The sequence below is a fragment of the Eptatretus burgeri genome, chromosome 11 (genome assembly GCF_056783735.1).
Source record: "Eptatretus burgeri isolate ZD-2024b chromosome 11, Ebu_testis_v1, whole genome shotgun sequence".
In the NCBI taxonomy this organism is placed as follows: domain Eukaryota; kingdom Metazoa; phylum Chordata; class Myxini; order Myxiniformes; family Myxinidae; genus Eptatretus; species Eptatretus burgeri.
Window position 1 is genome coordinate 91643316 of NC_140971.1, and position 14033 is coordinate 91657348.

Consider the following 14033-nt stretch of genomic DNA (forward strand, 5'->3'; position numbering starts at 1 on the left):
GACGAAGAGATTCTGCGTCAGAGGCTCAAGAGAGACGGGACGAAAGAGAGACTGAGCCCAGAGTGAAGCAGGGGCCAAAAAGAGGATCAAAAGACACTGCAGGCATTTCTGAGCTCCCCTATTGGCACATAGCCGTCACCCTGAGCCATAGCCATGCCCCACCAGACTCCGAAGCCAAAAATGGCTTCAGTTGCACTGCAGCCTGGCCACGTGACACAGCTCCGTAATTAACATTGCCTGAGGGTCTTCGGGAGCCACCTCCGCCCATGAGCGTGTGCTGAACTCCATTCGAGCGTTGTTATTTAGCAGAGCACCATGGCTACCCGGACGTCATTGAATGAGCCCCAGTGCATATTTGTGCTTCAAGTTACACGCCAAAATACCATGGCTCGTAAGGTCCTTCGTTCGCCCGGCATCCTCGGAGACTGTGGTGAGCGTCCAATGAGCTAGCTGTGGTTGGGATGGTTTGTAGCGGTTGTAGTGAGGGAGAGGAAGCACTGTGGCATTTGTCATGAAGACATTGAAGCATTGGGAGTGGTTGAAGTGATTGCGGTGAGGAGACCAAGGATAGGTTGTTGTGGGAACTTTTAGAAGTCGTTATGAGAATTATGATGAGCATTGTTGCATTGTGGTGAGGGTCTGAAGTGAGGTCTCGGTTGGTTTATGGCGTGCCATTTGAACAGGAAAAGGGAAGTAAAATCGATGAAAGAGTCGGCGATTGAAGAACTAACTAAAAGCCCGACGCAACACAACCTGTCCCATGTATTCCTTAGACAAATGAAAAAGGGCTAACTAAACGAACACTAATGAGATAACTGTCTTGGGATCGCTATACGTTGGATGCCATTGCCTCGGTGGATTGCCGCCTTTGCAGAGCCGCAACAATATTGTATGCTATTATGGTGAAAATTTTGACCAACCCCTGTCCACAATATGTCCACAAATGTTTCTTATTTCCCTTCCAATCACTCCTACATCCCTGCTCTTCTCTCACAACTCATCCCACATTCTTTTACCCTCCTTTCTCTTTTCTCCCCTCTGCACTTATCTTCATTAAAGTCTCAATTTTTGTTTTCTCATTTTAGTTCCTCCCCTTTCTTCCCGATGTAGTAATCAGATGACCCTCAAGAGACACGGAATTGTCATAAATATATTTATTGCCAGTGCGTAATGAATCGATGACTCTATATACATTTCTCTCAATAAAGTTTAGATTACAAGTGTTGAGCAAATTTCAATTGTAAACATGTTTTTTTTATTTTTTTTTGCAGTGATGATGTCATAAAGTCCGAAATGAAAACTGAGGCAAACGAAATTGTGAATATCATGGTGCTTTGCTTGATTTGAAAGGGACTTGTGCGAAACCTTCGAAGAATATTATACATTTGAATGAAACACATTTTACATTTATTTTACTGATATTTCATGCTTTGAGGTTAAAACACGAGATCCACTTTAGTCAAGGATCAGAATGTCGTTTGGTAATTTCACTTGGTTTGTAAAATTGTTAACATAAATAAGTAAATAGAACGGAGTGCTGGTCACTGCTTAACAATACGGTGGTCTCCATGTGAACAATGCCATCGTGGTACTCGAGCAAAGGCTGCGTCCGGGCTCTCGTTTTAATTTTTACTCGATCCTCTTGTGACAACTTCCCCAAACGAATGTATTGTGTTAGCAGCGCCTACAGAGTACGATACAAAGGGAAAGAAAGATAAATAAATGGGAAGTCGGAAGAAGGAGCCCCTGCCAAGCTTCTCTATTGACCTACCACTGTGCATTTTGGGGAAGAGGAGAGTTTGCACTTTTGTAGTTCTTGAAGAATTAAGATGAAAAGTAGAACCAATTAAAGTATATATGTATGTATGTATATATATATATATATATATATATATATATATATATATATATATATATATATATATATATATATATATATATATATATATATATATATATATATATATATATATATATATATATATATATATATATATAGGTTTTGGCTTGCCTCGCTTGCCAAGCAACTTGTGAAGCGGTTCATAAGGAATGGCTAGCTTGGCAAGCGATAGCAAGCCACTTGCTAATGGAACACTCCAGAAAAGCAGTTTACATGTACTGTTTGGTTGAAAACCTTGGAAACAAAAACACTTCGATTGGAAACACTTGGTGAATTTCAAATATATTTATAAACCTGAAATAATATGAATATCTACATGAAAAAAAGGATGCTATTTGTATATCTCCTTGTATTTCTTTGTTTCCTATCTTATCTCCTCGCTTTCTCTGGGTGTGTCTCTCTCCTCCCTCTCCCTCTCTCACACCACTTAGCACCTCATCACCAAACTTTGAAGGCATAATAATTAACTCGTTTACATTTCTGCCTACAACATCTAAAGTTACATCCAACAACTCCTTTTATTCAATTCAGTCCAGTTGAAAGTACACTTTTGTCAAAGCGTATGTCATGTTGGATGACATCATAGCATTCTCTTACGGGAATATCAGCTAGGTGTGTGCACTTCCGGTCTCACGTACAATAATTTTTATTTGTGTGCCAGGTGCGACACGGGAACTCGGTTCATCGCTGACGCGGATGTGTTTACGACACAAGAGGATCGAGTCGAAGTTCCGGCAGTTTTCTACGTGAGTCTGTTTGTGATGTTTTGCACTGTGCCAGTTATTGTCTTTCCTGTTTAACATTTACCGACCTTTTGAATCAAACAATTCTGCATTATTTTTATGATGAGAAAACAATGGATTTTGTGGTTTGATTTGTGACTGCTTGCCTTAAGCCATAGAGTACTCTAACTGCATGCCTATGTTTGAGCAGATCCCTGATGGAAAGTCTTATTACACCATTGCAAGACAAGATTGAGGACTGGAAAAAAACTGCAACACAGCTGGACAAAGACCATGCCAAGGGTAAGGGTAATTGAGCTATGGATGGAGGACTCACTGGCAATGCGTGTGCAGAGTTTGTAGCCTGCTTCAGAAGCCACTATAATATACCATGTGGAAAAATGTAAGGAGTCGACAATTTTGTTTCTCTTATTTATTTATTTATTCATGTTACATGGTAGACTTCAAGCGTGCTCGGCAAGAAATCAAGAAAAAGTCATCAGATACATTGAAGCTGCAGAAGAAAGTGAGGAAAGGTGAGGGTTGGGCTGTCGGTACAATGTAAACTTTTCATGGTTTTTATTGGTTTGTGCAATTCTGTAAACAAGCAAAGAACCCATCCATGAGGACGGGATAATTCCCCCATAATCCCGCAGAACTAGAGAGTTTATAGAACACCTCATCCCACGGACTCTTGAGAACAAGGACATGGGAAGGGTCTTTTCAACTCTTGCTATGCATTTCCAATCATAATCTATATTTCCGTGCACGAGTCGCAATTTTGTGTGAATCTTAATATTACCCAATCCTGAGGGCACGAGCGGCAAATTGATTTGGCGAGATGGCATAAAATGGTGTAATATTTTGTTGAAGCACTGCTAAACTGGAGGTTTTTGGAAGTGTAAACAAGGCGATTTGTGTTCTACAGTGTTAAAGTATATAATTCAATTGAAATAAAATAAAGCTTTTAAAGGTGGTAGACAAAAAAACCCCAAAACAAAACCTTTTTTTTGGAGTTGTACCACCATATTTAACCTGTTAAATATAATTATTCATGCCTGTTGTTTGTATCCTTTATCACTTCCCTAAAAACAGTAAGTTTCCTGTTTGGAATGATAGTTTCGATTTTGCTTGAATACTAGACAGGTAAACAGACTGAAGAGATGACCTTACTCCTTTGTGCGCAAGCTGACTTGGGACAAGATTCTGGACAATTTGCCGAATTCATAACCAAAGTACTGCTAAACTGCTGGTTTGTGTTACAATTCACGTTCCAATTCGTGTTCTAGTGTTCAAAATGTAACATTCAATGGAAATTAAGTAGGTCCTCTATCATAGACACAGAGTGAACCTATTGCTTAACCCCACTTTTCACTATCTGCATGGGGTAATTACAGATGGGTTAAATCCTCAAGAATTCTGGACAGGTTCCTTCCCCCAGAATGCCGGACGGGTTCCTTCCCCCAGAATGCCGGACGGGTTCCTTCCCCCAGAATGGCGGACGGGTTCCTTCCCCCAGAATGGCGGACGGGTTCCTTCCCCCAGAATGGCGGACGGGTTCCTTCCCCCAGAATGGCGGACGGGTTCCTTCCCCCAGAATGGCGGACGGGTTCCTTCCCCCAGAATGGCGGACGGGTTCCTTCCCCCAGAATGGCGGACGGGTTCCTTCCCCCAGAATGGCGGACGGGTTCCTTCCCCCAGAATGGCGGACGGGTTCCTTCCCCCAGAATGGCGGACGGGTTCCTTCCCCCAGAATGACGGACGGGTTCCTTCCCCCCAGAATTCCAGACGGGTTCCTTCCCCCAGAATGCCAGACGGGTTCCTTCCCCCAGAATGCCAGACTGGTTCCTTCCCCCAGAATGCCAAATGGGTTCCTTCCCCCAGAATTGTGGTATTTTAGTACGAGGTGCAATTACCCCTACCACTAGGAAATATAATAAAAGTTTTAAAGGCTATGCCATCGATATGTTTACAGGAGAGAATCAGGGTGCTTCCCCCAGCCGATACCCTTGAGACCATGATATATTTTTTACCATGTAAAACCTTCTCGTGCACACCCCCAGTACAACCACCAGGTTTGAATTAATTCCCTCCAGTGGTACAGGAGTGCATAGAAGTCAAAAACACAGACAAACATACACTTCTCTAGTTAGAGTATGTTGAGGCATCGTGATGTTAACTCCACATGACACACAGTAGTGAAAAGGTTGAAAGCTTATTCATGCTTGTAAGTTACACTTGTTCGATCTTTCTCCATAGAAATTTGAACAAAGTGTCCTGCATGACACGTGGCACTGTGGAATGTTTAACTGTATGATAAGGTGTTCCTTTGGACATTATTTTTTTCAAGAATAATGTATGATTACAATCGGATTGTGGAAAATTAAGGAAATATGTATAAATTGGAGTAAATATATTACTAATACAGGTGTTGTGTGTGATTGGTGTGAGCTCTTATGCAATACTTCAACCCGACCATCACATGAGGTTTATCTTTCACAGGCAGGCTGATTCATCAATGTGTGTGCTGTCCCTCGAATGGACTTAAGTGGGCGTCCCATCGGCCAGCATTAGTTGCTGGAAACTAAAGATCCCTTGGTGTCCTTCGCGAAGAGTAGGCGAGCTATCGCCGGCACCCTGAACAAATTACTAATTCCTGTCCTAACCAGCAGAGGGCATTGCATCAGTGGCACAGCCGCGACCTCAGCCGATGATGCTACCCTGCAGCCTTCTGCTGCATACGAACAAAGATGATCAGTTTTATTGTGGGTTCTTTTTAGTGCAAAGTACAATCAATGTTTGTGACTGAAGCAATTTGTTCCTAGCGTCTGAGTTTTAATTTCCTAGAGTCGCTATGCATCCCAGCTGTGATCCCAGCCTTCCTGCTTATGATCATGCACACATTGTGGAAACGTGTGATGTTAACTCTCACAGTGTTGGGAAGTGCCAGAATTTCGAAATTGGTTCTAACAAGAACACAGCTGAGAGTTTGGGTGTGAAAAGGCAAATAATAATTGCAGGTTTCCATGCATCATCTTGACACTTGCTCGCACCAAGCTGCTGCACAAAAATATAGTTTTGTTTTCATCTTGATGTTGGACTCCAACAGCTGTTCTGTAACAGTTAACTCCCAATTATCCTCTTGCACATTGGACAGTGGATAACATCTCCCCTCACAATGCAGTCATCTGTCCCTGAGCAAAATGGCACAGTGAGACCTCATTGTAAAGTCCGCTTGGATTAGAGAATGCAATCTTTCATCGATGAACCCATGAATATGATTCACCATTTAAATGTACGTAAATGATAACATCATTCATTTAGAAACTGTTTAGCTGCTATTTGGAAGGTTTTTTTTGTCTGCTCCTTATGAACACCCTACAATCCAACCAATGGAACATACTATGATCTTCCTTTTCAAACTCCAACAAACCAGACTCGGTGGTGTAATGGTTGAGCATCCCCATGAGTCTGGGAGGTCAGCAGATAAAAATGGTACATGTTGCTTCCTTACTTAATGCTCTTCATTCATAAAAAACGATAGAGCATGCACAACCATAGCCTGGCAATCATTGCACAGGACTGATGGGCCGAACGCCTCCTACATTGAAGTTCCTTGTAAGGGAACTCAGTAAAAGCCGACTGTGCATTCTCCGTCAACTGGCGTCCTTACTTGGCACACCTGAACTCCTATCCACCTACAAGTCCTTTATCCACAGTTTGATGGAGTACTACTCTCCCCTCTGTGCTGGCTCCCATGACTTGCACCTTGCTCAGCTTGACAGTGTGGAAACCAAGGCCTTCAAGATCATTGGAATCTCCTGCGCTGAAGCTGAGTCTGTGGGCCAATCACTTTGCCATTGCAAACAAGTCAGTGGTCTCTCTGTCTTTTACCACCTTCTTTCTTAGCTTGCACCCTCTGTTATTTCCATGCTTTGTCTCCCCCCCCCCTTCCTGAGAGTTTCCTTCTGTATCTATCCTGTCCACCCTATGTGTCCTTTCCTATCCCCATTCCCCCCACACCTATTGTTTGTCCAAGTCTCTCTCTCTATTGTCCTTCAACTCCACTGTTGGTGTCTCACCCCCCCCCCCCACCCTCTCTACTGTTCCTTTTGTCCTGTTACGTCTTGACCTGTACAGTGTACTAGCTCTTCCACGAGCCTTGACTGTCTAAAAAAATTAATCTCAAAAAACAACCACGTTCTGAATGTCAAACTGAATGAAGGTCATCTGGGATGGACACTCAAAAATTACAAGACTCCCTTTATGAGAAACACTCTTTACAGCAGATTTAGTTTTAACAAATTACTTTTAATGGTTAATTCTCATTTTTATGAATTTAAACTCGATCTAATGAACTGTGTCATGTGGCATTTTTTTATTTTCGAAAAATTATGCAAATCCATTGGAACGTGCTTGAGAAATTTAATAAACTCTTTATTTTGGCCCAGATTGTGAAGTGCTAGAGCAGCCAAATAGAAACCAAAGGTCGAATCATTATCAGGTGAAATGTATAATTTTTGGTTGGATGAACGTTAGGGTTGTAGAAGGGTTATGGTAAGGGTGAGGGTTCGGTGAAATGTATAATTGTTGGTGTTAGCACAATCATAGCTTGGTGGGGAAATTTCATGGTGATATGTTTCACTCATGTGACTTGAACATTTTGGGGTGCCTTTTTAGGGTGTGGGGAGGGGGAGGAAGTGGTTGGATTTTGGGACAAAAGAGGGAATGGCAGGGATTCCCCAGTCTAAGGAATTTTGATACAAAGACCAGTCCATGAAACAGGAGTATGTTCCTTTAGCAAGAGGCTTGCTTGATTCAAAGCGCTCAAGCAAGTACTCCAACGAAACAGAGCAGCACTCATCACCATTTAAAAACATGGGAGTCTCCAAAGTAAACTCGAACAGCGCTCAGTAAAGCGTATACCTCCGAAAAGCTGAACCGTTCACGTTTTGTATCCCACTGATCGGCCGGATCTGCATCCAGCAGCGCTTAACCAAAGTCGAATCAGCTTGTTCTTGTCAACTACCCAACTCATCCACCAAGTTTTGTCAGAATCCGTCCATAACTTTTTGAGATATCCTGTTCACAGCCAGACAGACAGACAAACAGGGATGAGTGAATACATAACCTCCGTCCACATTTGGTAGCAGAGGTAATAGAAATTGACATTATTATCAGAAAATGTGTCTCAAAGACTTTAAAAAAAATAACGTTGATCTCAGGCTTATCATAAAGCTTGAAGATAAATCGCATCAGTGCAATGAGGTTGAGGCCGTTTATTCCTGTAACGTGAAACACCTTGCAACCCATGCCTACAGAAAACAGACTTTTTGGAATGCCGGACACATTTTCCATCCAATCATGGTGTAACTTTGTTAACAAGAATGACTGCATTTTGGTCACAACCTGTGATACAAAATATATATAATGTATATATTTCGCCCCCTTTGTCCCCTCTACTCCCTCATCCTTGCTGTTGAACAGCTCAGCTTACATTCTCTAATCTGTCTCATTAACCTTGTGCCTTGTCTGTCCCATGTTCCCATGTTCCCATGTGAATGAATAAGTTTAGATAGATAAGATTCATAGTAATTCTGAACATGGGATTTACTTCATATCGGTTACCCTCAGTTTTGGTGTGTGTGTGTGTGTGTGTGTGTGTGTGTGTGTGTGTGTGTGTGTGTGTGTGTGTGTGTGTGTGTGTGTGTGTGTGTGTGTGTGTGTGTGTGTGTGTTCGTTCCTCTGTTCCACTCTCCCGCTCCATTGTTATCAACCTTCGTCATTATATTTATTTATTTTTACATACATGGTCGAGGCTCGTGGAAGAGCTGGGATACAGAACAGACCAGCAAACAACATAACGAAGAGAACAGCAGGAGAAAGGGGAAATGCCAGTAGCAGGGCAGAGGTAGAAGGTAGACAGAGACAGACAACCAAGGGATGCAGGTAACGATGAGTGGTATTGGAGAACGCAAGGGGTGGACAAAATTGATACATAAGCAAAATTTTGGGAGGGGTGGGTTATGGGTTAACGAGTGGGGAAAATATCATGGCTTTGGATGAGGGATGACCTGAGATCATAGTGAACAGCTTGTCTTGAACACCGGGAGAGTGGTTCTGGATTTAGGAGATACGTGTGTTAGGGATGGATACCTGCAGATACTTGGGGGAATAGAGCATTGAGAGGGCAGAGGGTGCAAGACCAGAAATGAAGCAGAAGAAGACAAAGAGATCACCAACCTGTTGGTGATGGCAAAATGATAGACCCACAGAGAGGCTCAGCTTCATCATGAAAGATTCTAATGATTTTAAAGGCCTTGGTTTCCACTGTGTGAAGCTGAGTAAGATGTGAGCAAGGGAGCCAGCCAGCCCAGATGGGAGAGAAATACTCCATAAAGCTGTGGATGAAAGCCTTATAGGTGGATAGGAGTTCAGGTGTGCCAAGGAAGGACTTTGCACGACAGAGGATGCCCAGCAAGGCAGTCTGGTGCCCCAAGGCAGTCTGGCTTTGAAAGCAAACTTTGAAATGTGGCATGCCCAAGAGAGACTGTGGCTGATAGTGAGACCCCAGAGCTTGAGTGACTGAACTTCTTTGAGATAGTAGATTGGAGGGTTTGTGGAACGGTCCTTTCGGAGTGAGTGTGTGCTATTTCTCAGGATTGAAAGACATGTTCCAAGTGTTTGACCAGTTTGTGAGTTTGTCAAGGTCTGATGAGAGGGAAGAAGCTGCTGCCTGTCTGCTAGAAGGATGAGAGATGTCACTGCAGAGAGTGGAGTCATCAGCAAAGAGATAGAGGATTTTCCAGAGCTGGTGAGGTCATTGATCAATATTTGGAATAGGATGGGGCCTAGAACACTGCCTTGGGGCATTCCAGCCTTGACAGGGAGAGGGGAAGAAAGGGTTCCGTTGAGAGCCACACATTGGCTACGAGAGTGGAGGAAGTCAATCATCCAAGAGTGGAGTTGGCCTTGGATTCCATAGGCACAGAATTTAGATAGTAAGGCCGGATGTCAGACTATTGAAAGCTCAAGACATGTCCAGAGAGACTGCTCTGATCTCATGACTGATATTGAGGGCCTCCATCTATTGTTGGGAGAGTAGAAGTCACATGTCCAAGGTGGAGTGACTCAGCCTGAATCTGAATTAATGACTTGAAATGAAGTTGTTGGAGAAAAAGAATGATTTTATGTCAACTGCGATGATGGATTTATTGACCTTGCTGCTGATTGGAAGCAAGCTAATTGGTCTGTAGTGTAATGGGATATGTTTTGGCACCTTTTTAATGTGATGTTCTGATGTTGGCTGATTTCCAAGCAGATGTAAGATGATCTCAGGTAAATGACAGGGTGAAAAGGGCAGAGAGAGAGAGGAAGTGCAAGAGCAGAACAGATTTTTAGGCCACGTGGGCTGATACCGGCCAGTCCAGTTGCAGAGTCAGAGTCTAGGGTTGCCAGAAACTTTTCCACTTTCTCAGGAGCAAAAGACACAGAATCCAAGAGCAGATGGGTGCAACTGGGAAGGGTGGTTACAGAGGGGGAGGGGTTTGTGACAAGATTTTTGAAGCAAACACAGAATTGAGGCATTCGTCCCTCTCATGAGCAGAGTTGGCTGTGGTGCCATTTGAAGTGAGGGAAGGGTTGGAAGGAAAGCATACACTAGAGATGGACTTGATAAGGCACCACAAGGTTTTAGAGGAGGGAGACAAGTTTGGAAGTTCATTCTTGAGATTGGACAGATGTTGTTTTCTGGCTCTCCTGAAAGTAGACCCACACTTGTTGAGGGCTTTGTGGAATGATCTGAGGTTGCCTTCGGTTGGATTTGCCTTCCAAGAGGAGAGTGCAAGTTGTTTTAAAGTAACTGCCTCACCACAGGGTTCAGAGAACTAAGAGCATGAGGATGGGTAAGATAACTGAAGATAAGATGGGATGAATCTGTGTATGAGAGAGAGCAGGTTTCTGTGGAAGAATTCCCAGGCTGAATCTATATCAGGGGAAGTAGATATCGGAGACCAGTCCTGTAGTGTGATAGCTGCTTGCAGTACCTGCCAGTTTGCCTGAGTGAACTGCCAGACTCGCCTGCACTGAGGCTGTTCTCTGACAATGGTGAGAGATGTTGACCTTCACAAGCACATGATCAGATGAGCCAATTGGGTCAGAGGACGAGCAAGATGAATTGGCGGGGAAGTTGGTAATCACCAAATCTAGGAGGGAAGGTTTTGCATTGGAAGAAATCCTGGTGGGAAAATTCACAGATTGGGTCAGACCCATGGAGTCACAGAATTGTTTTGCAGAAGTGCCATGGCTGGTGAGGGAGATACCAACACCGAGCCAATTTGCATGGTGACAATTGAAGTCACCACATATGAGGAAGAAAAAGTTGGGATGAGTGATTAAAAATTGGCCCATGTCATCTGAGAGAGATGTAAATGGAGTCTTCACCATTGGGAGGATACTGCAACACACAGACAAACATGAGATGAGGAGCAGAGGGGAAGTTGCAGCCAAAAGTACTCCTGGGGTTTGGAGATGTAAGAGCAGTACTTGGAGAGTGAGAAATTTAGTTTTTGGTGTAAAGTCCAACTCCGCCGCCAGGATGGGTTTTCGGATGATCAACCCAGAGGAGACAATAGCTATGGAGAGACACTAAGGAGTCAGGGACGTCTGGGAGGAGGAAGAATTCCGTTAAGCAAATGATGCCTGGTTTATTGGAAGTAGCCTGGATTGAAAGATCTGTCAGGTTGGGATGGAGGCCCTGGATGTTTGAGCTTCACAAAGTTAGTGGGTGAGGTGGCATTGGGATGGTGCAGGACGGGGGGCAAGGTGAGGCTTGGGGGGAGTGAAGTGAGCGGGAAGGTTTGAGTGTGTGGGGAAGCGGAAGGTTTGAGTATGGTGGGTGCGGGGGAATGTTTGAGTGTGAGAAGTGTGGGGGAAGGCTTGCATGTGTGGGGAGTAGGAGAATGTTTGAGTAGATGTGTTGCAGGCTGGTAAATTGGCTTTAAAAATCTGGTAACTGGCCAATTGGGAAATGCGTATATAAAGCGCAATTGGGCAACACATTTATAGCACTATTAAAAGTTTAACTCGACACCTCTCATCCATGTCAGCTTATGCCATGGTTATATCAGAACGAGCTGATTTGTCACACGGTCACGGATTATTTCTCCCCAACATGGGGCTGTTCAAATATTGTGTAACACTGGTTTTAGGGAGGTGTGTATGGGCTTGATTCAACCTTAGGCCTTAGTTATTTTATAACTTGGTTTACGGATCCACCGACGGTATATTTGCCGAAATGAAATATAAATATAAAACACATTTTTAGCCTTGTATATTTATACATTTTCCGCCGAAGGTGCAAAAGTTTCAAAATCTGAAATGTAAATGTCGGCATTTATTTTCAAAATATAATTTCGCGCGCGCGCACCAAAATGCTGAGTCCCATTTAACCAAACTGTGCAGTAGTCTTCGGTCATGGCATCTGAGCAGTGGCCGGCGTGGTTGAGATTGACTGTGGTTTCTGGGGCGAAAGTGATTGTTAAGAAGTATGTCAGCGGTATAAATTTGAGTGACTGTATTGGTGATTTAATCACGCAATATCTTGACGACAATTATTCTGGCCGAATGATTGCATCAATTCAGTGCAGCAGCAGGGATGATTCGCAGGCTACTCTCGATCGTGCCAATTTTGTTTCTGTCGAAAGTTGTACACCGCTGTTCGTAATGAAAGATTTCTGTGCCAAGTACGTCAAAGTTTCCCTGCGAGATGCTGATATTCAGCCTTCAACTGACCAGAAATCAGCCTTTGATGTGCTCATGGGGATGGGGAGAGACGGTACGATCAGATTCCCCCTGAAAAGTAAGAGCTGGTTATGGCTCTGATTGACCGTTTTGAGCGTGTTGACTCCGAGTAGACACCTTTTTAGGTCATCTCTATCATCTCACTAGAGATGACCTAATAATAACAGTCTCGAAGTCTGTCCGCCCGTCCGTCCGTACGTACGTCCACAATCAAACCGAGTGGAAACAAATAACCAATAGTGGAATGGATAGAGGTCGATGAGACATGCACAACGATGTAACTTTCAAGGTCGTCCAAGGTCGAGGTCAACGTCACGAGGCTGTCAAAGTTGTGAAAATCGTCGATTTCAAATCGTATCTCCTCCCTCATTTATCAAGAGAGATCAAATGTTATTAGTGATTCAGAGACTATGGACTATTATCGAGAACAACACAAGCCATTTTTTGAAATTTGCTCTCGTTCCGATTTTGTAGCCCTTCAAACTTCTCTCTGATTCCCCGTATGGGCCGTTCATAAAGTACATACAAAATAAAAGTATTAAACAAGTCAGACGACGATGGTTCGCGAGCGGTATTTGACGATGTAGATTGTTTCAGAAGTCAAGGATGAGACAATGTGATAATGTTTGACCAAGTTATAAAAATGATCAACATCATGTGGTACGAGTGACAGGTTATTAGCTGCAAAATGTGGAAAACCCAGTTTCGTTCAACAACTTTCAAAATTTGACCTTTGCATAACCTTTAAAGGTCACAAAACAATGTTGTGGACATTAAAATAAACCAATGTCACCCGCAGGGTGACCCGTATCTTGCCAAAAGGTGACCACGTGTGACTTCTTTAAGGTCACACTGAGGTGAACAGAGCTGATATCCACCAGGAGCGACTCCTTGAGGAATATTTGCCTACGAGAGATTCCGATGAGAATCGTTCTACAGAGTAACCATGAAAAATATGTGTTTGCCTCATAACGTCACCAAATGACGTTATAATGTCTCAAGCTTGACATATCTAGAAAGCACTCATCAAGGTGTTCAATTTGAGGTACGACACGATATCGTTCCTAAAACTTGAAAATTTGACCTTGGGGTCAAATATGTTTGACCTCAGGCGCTAACCATGAAGGTCAAGGCCAAACGCCACCAAAAACTAATCAGCTGAGCGCCAGACCATATACTACATTCCCATAAAGTTTGGAGATGATTCGATTAAAATTACTCAAAAAATAAGGGTTTCGTCGACCTCCATGATTTACCGCAAAGTGACCTTGACCTTTGACCTTGACCTTTATGTGTGCTGAAGGGTATTGTAATAATACTACGATATGTGTACCCACAAGAGTTTCCGATGAGAATTGTGCTCTACAGAGTGATATAAAGGTGAAAAATCCAATGATTACAGACAAACAAACAAAAAAACTTACCAAGTAACAGATCTTGCAAAAACTTCGTTTTGGCAAGATAATAAGGAAACAGGATACGTGCTATAGCTTATTGGAGTTAGTTCGTCGAAGAAGGTAGAAAACCCGGTTCGATTCCCACAACTTTGAAAATTTGACTTTTGTGACCTTTGAAGGTCAAAGGTCAAGGATTTTGACCTTTGGTGCAAA

The 14033-nt window shown here is 43.1% G+C and overlaps 1 protein-coding gene across 2 annotated transcripts in view; it reads left to right on the top strand.

Moving 5' to 3' along the window:
• LOC147017617 (protein MTSS 2-like) overlaps nt 1–14033 on the top strand; it is a 100710-nt gene that overhangs the window by 42285 nt on the left and 44392 nt on the right. For both annotated transcript variants that reach the window (XM_085847375.1, XM_085847376.1), the window contains 3 exons: nt 2562–2646; nt 2834–2925; nt 3084–3158. In XM_085847375.1, coding sequence (XP_085703501.1) covers nt 2562–2646; nt 2834–2925; nt 3084–3158 — 252 coding nt within the window. The remainder of the gene's footprint in view (nt 1–2561; nt 2647–2833; nt 2926–3083; nt 3159–14033) is intronic.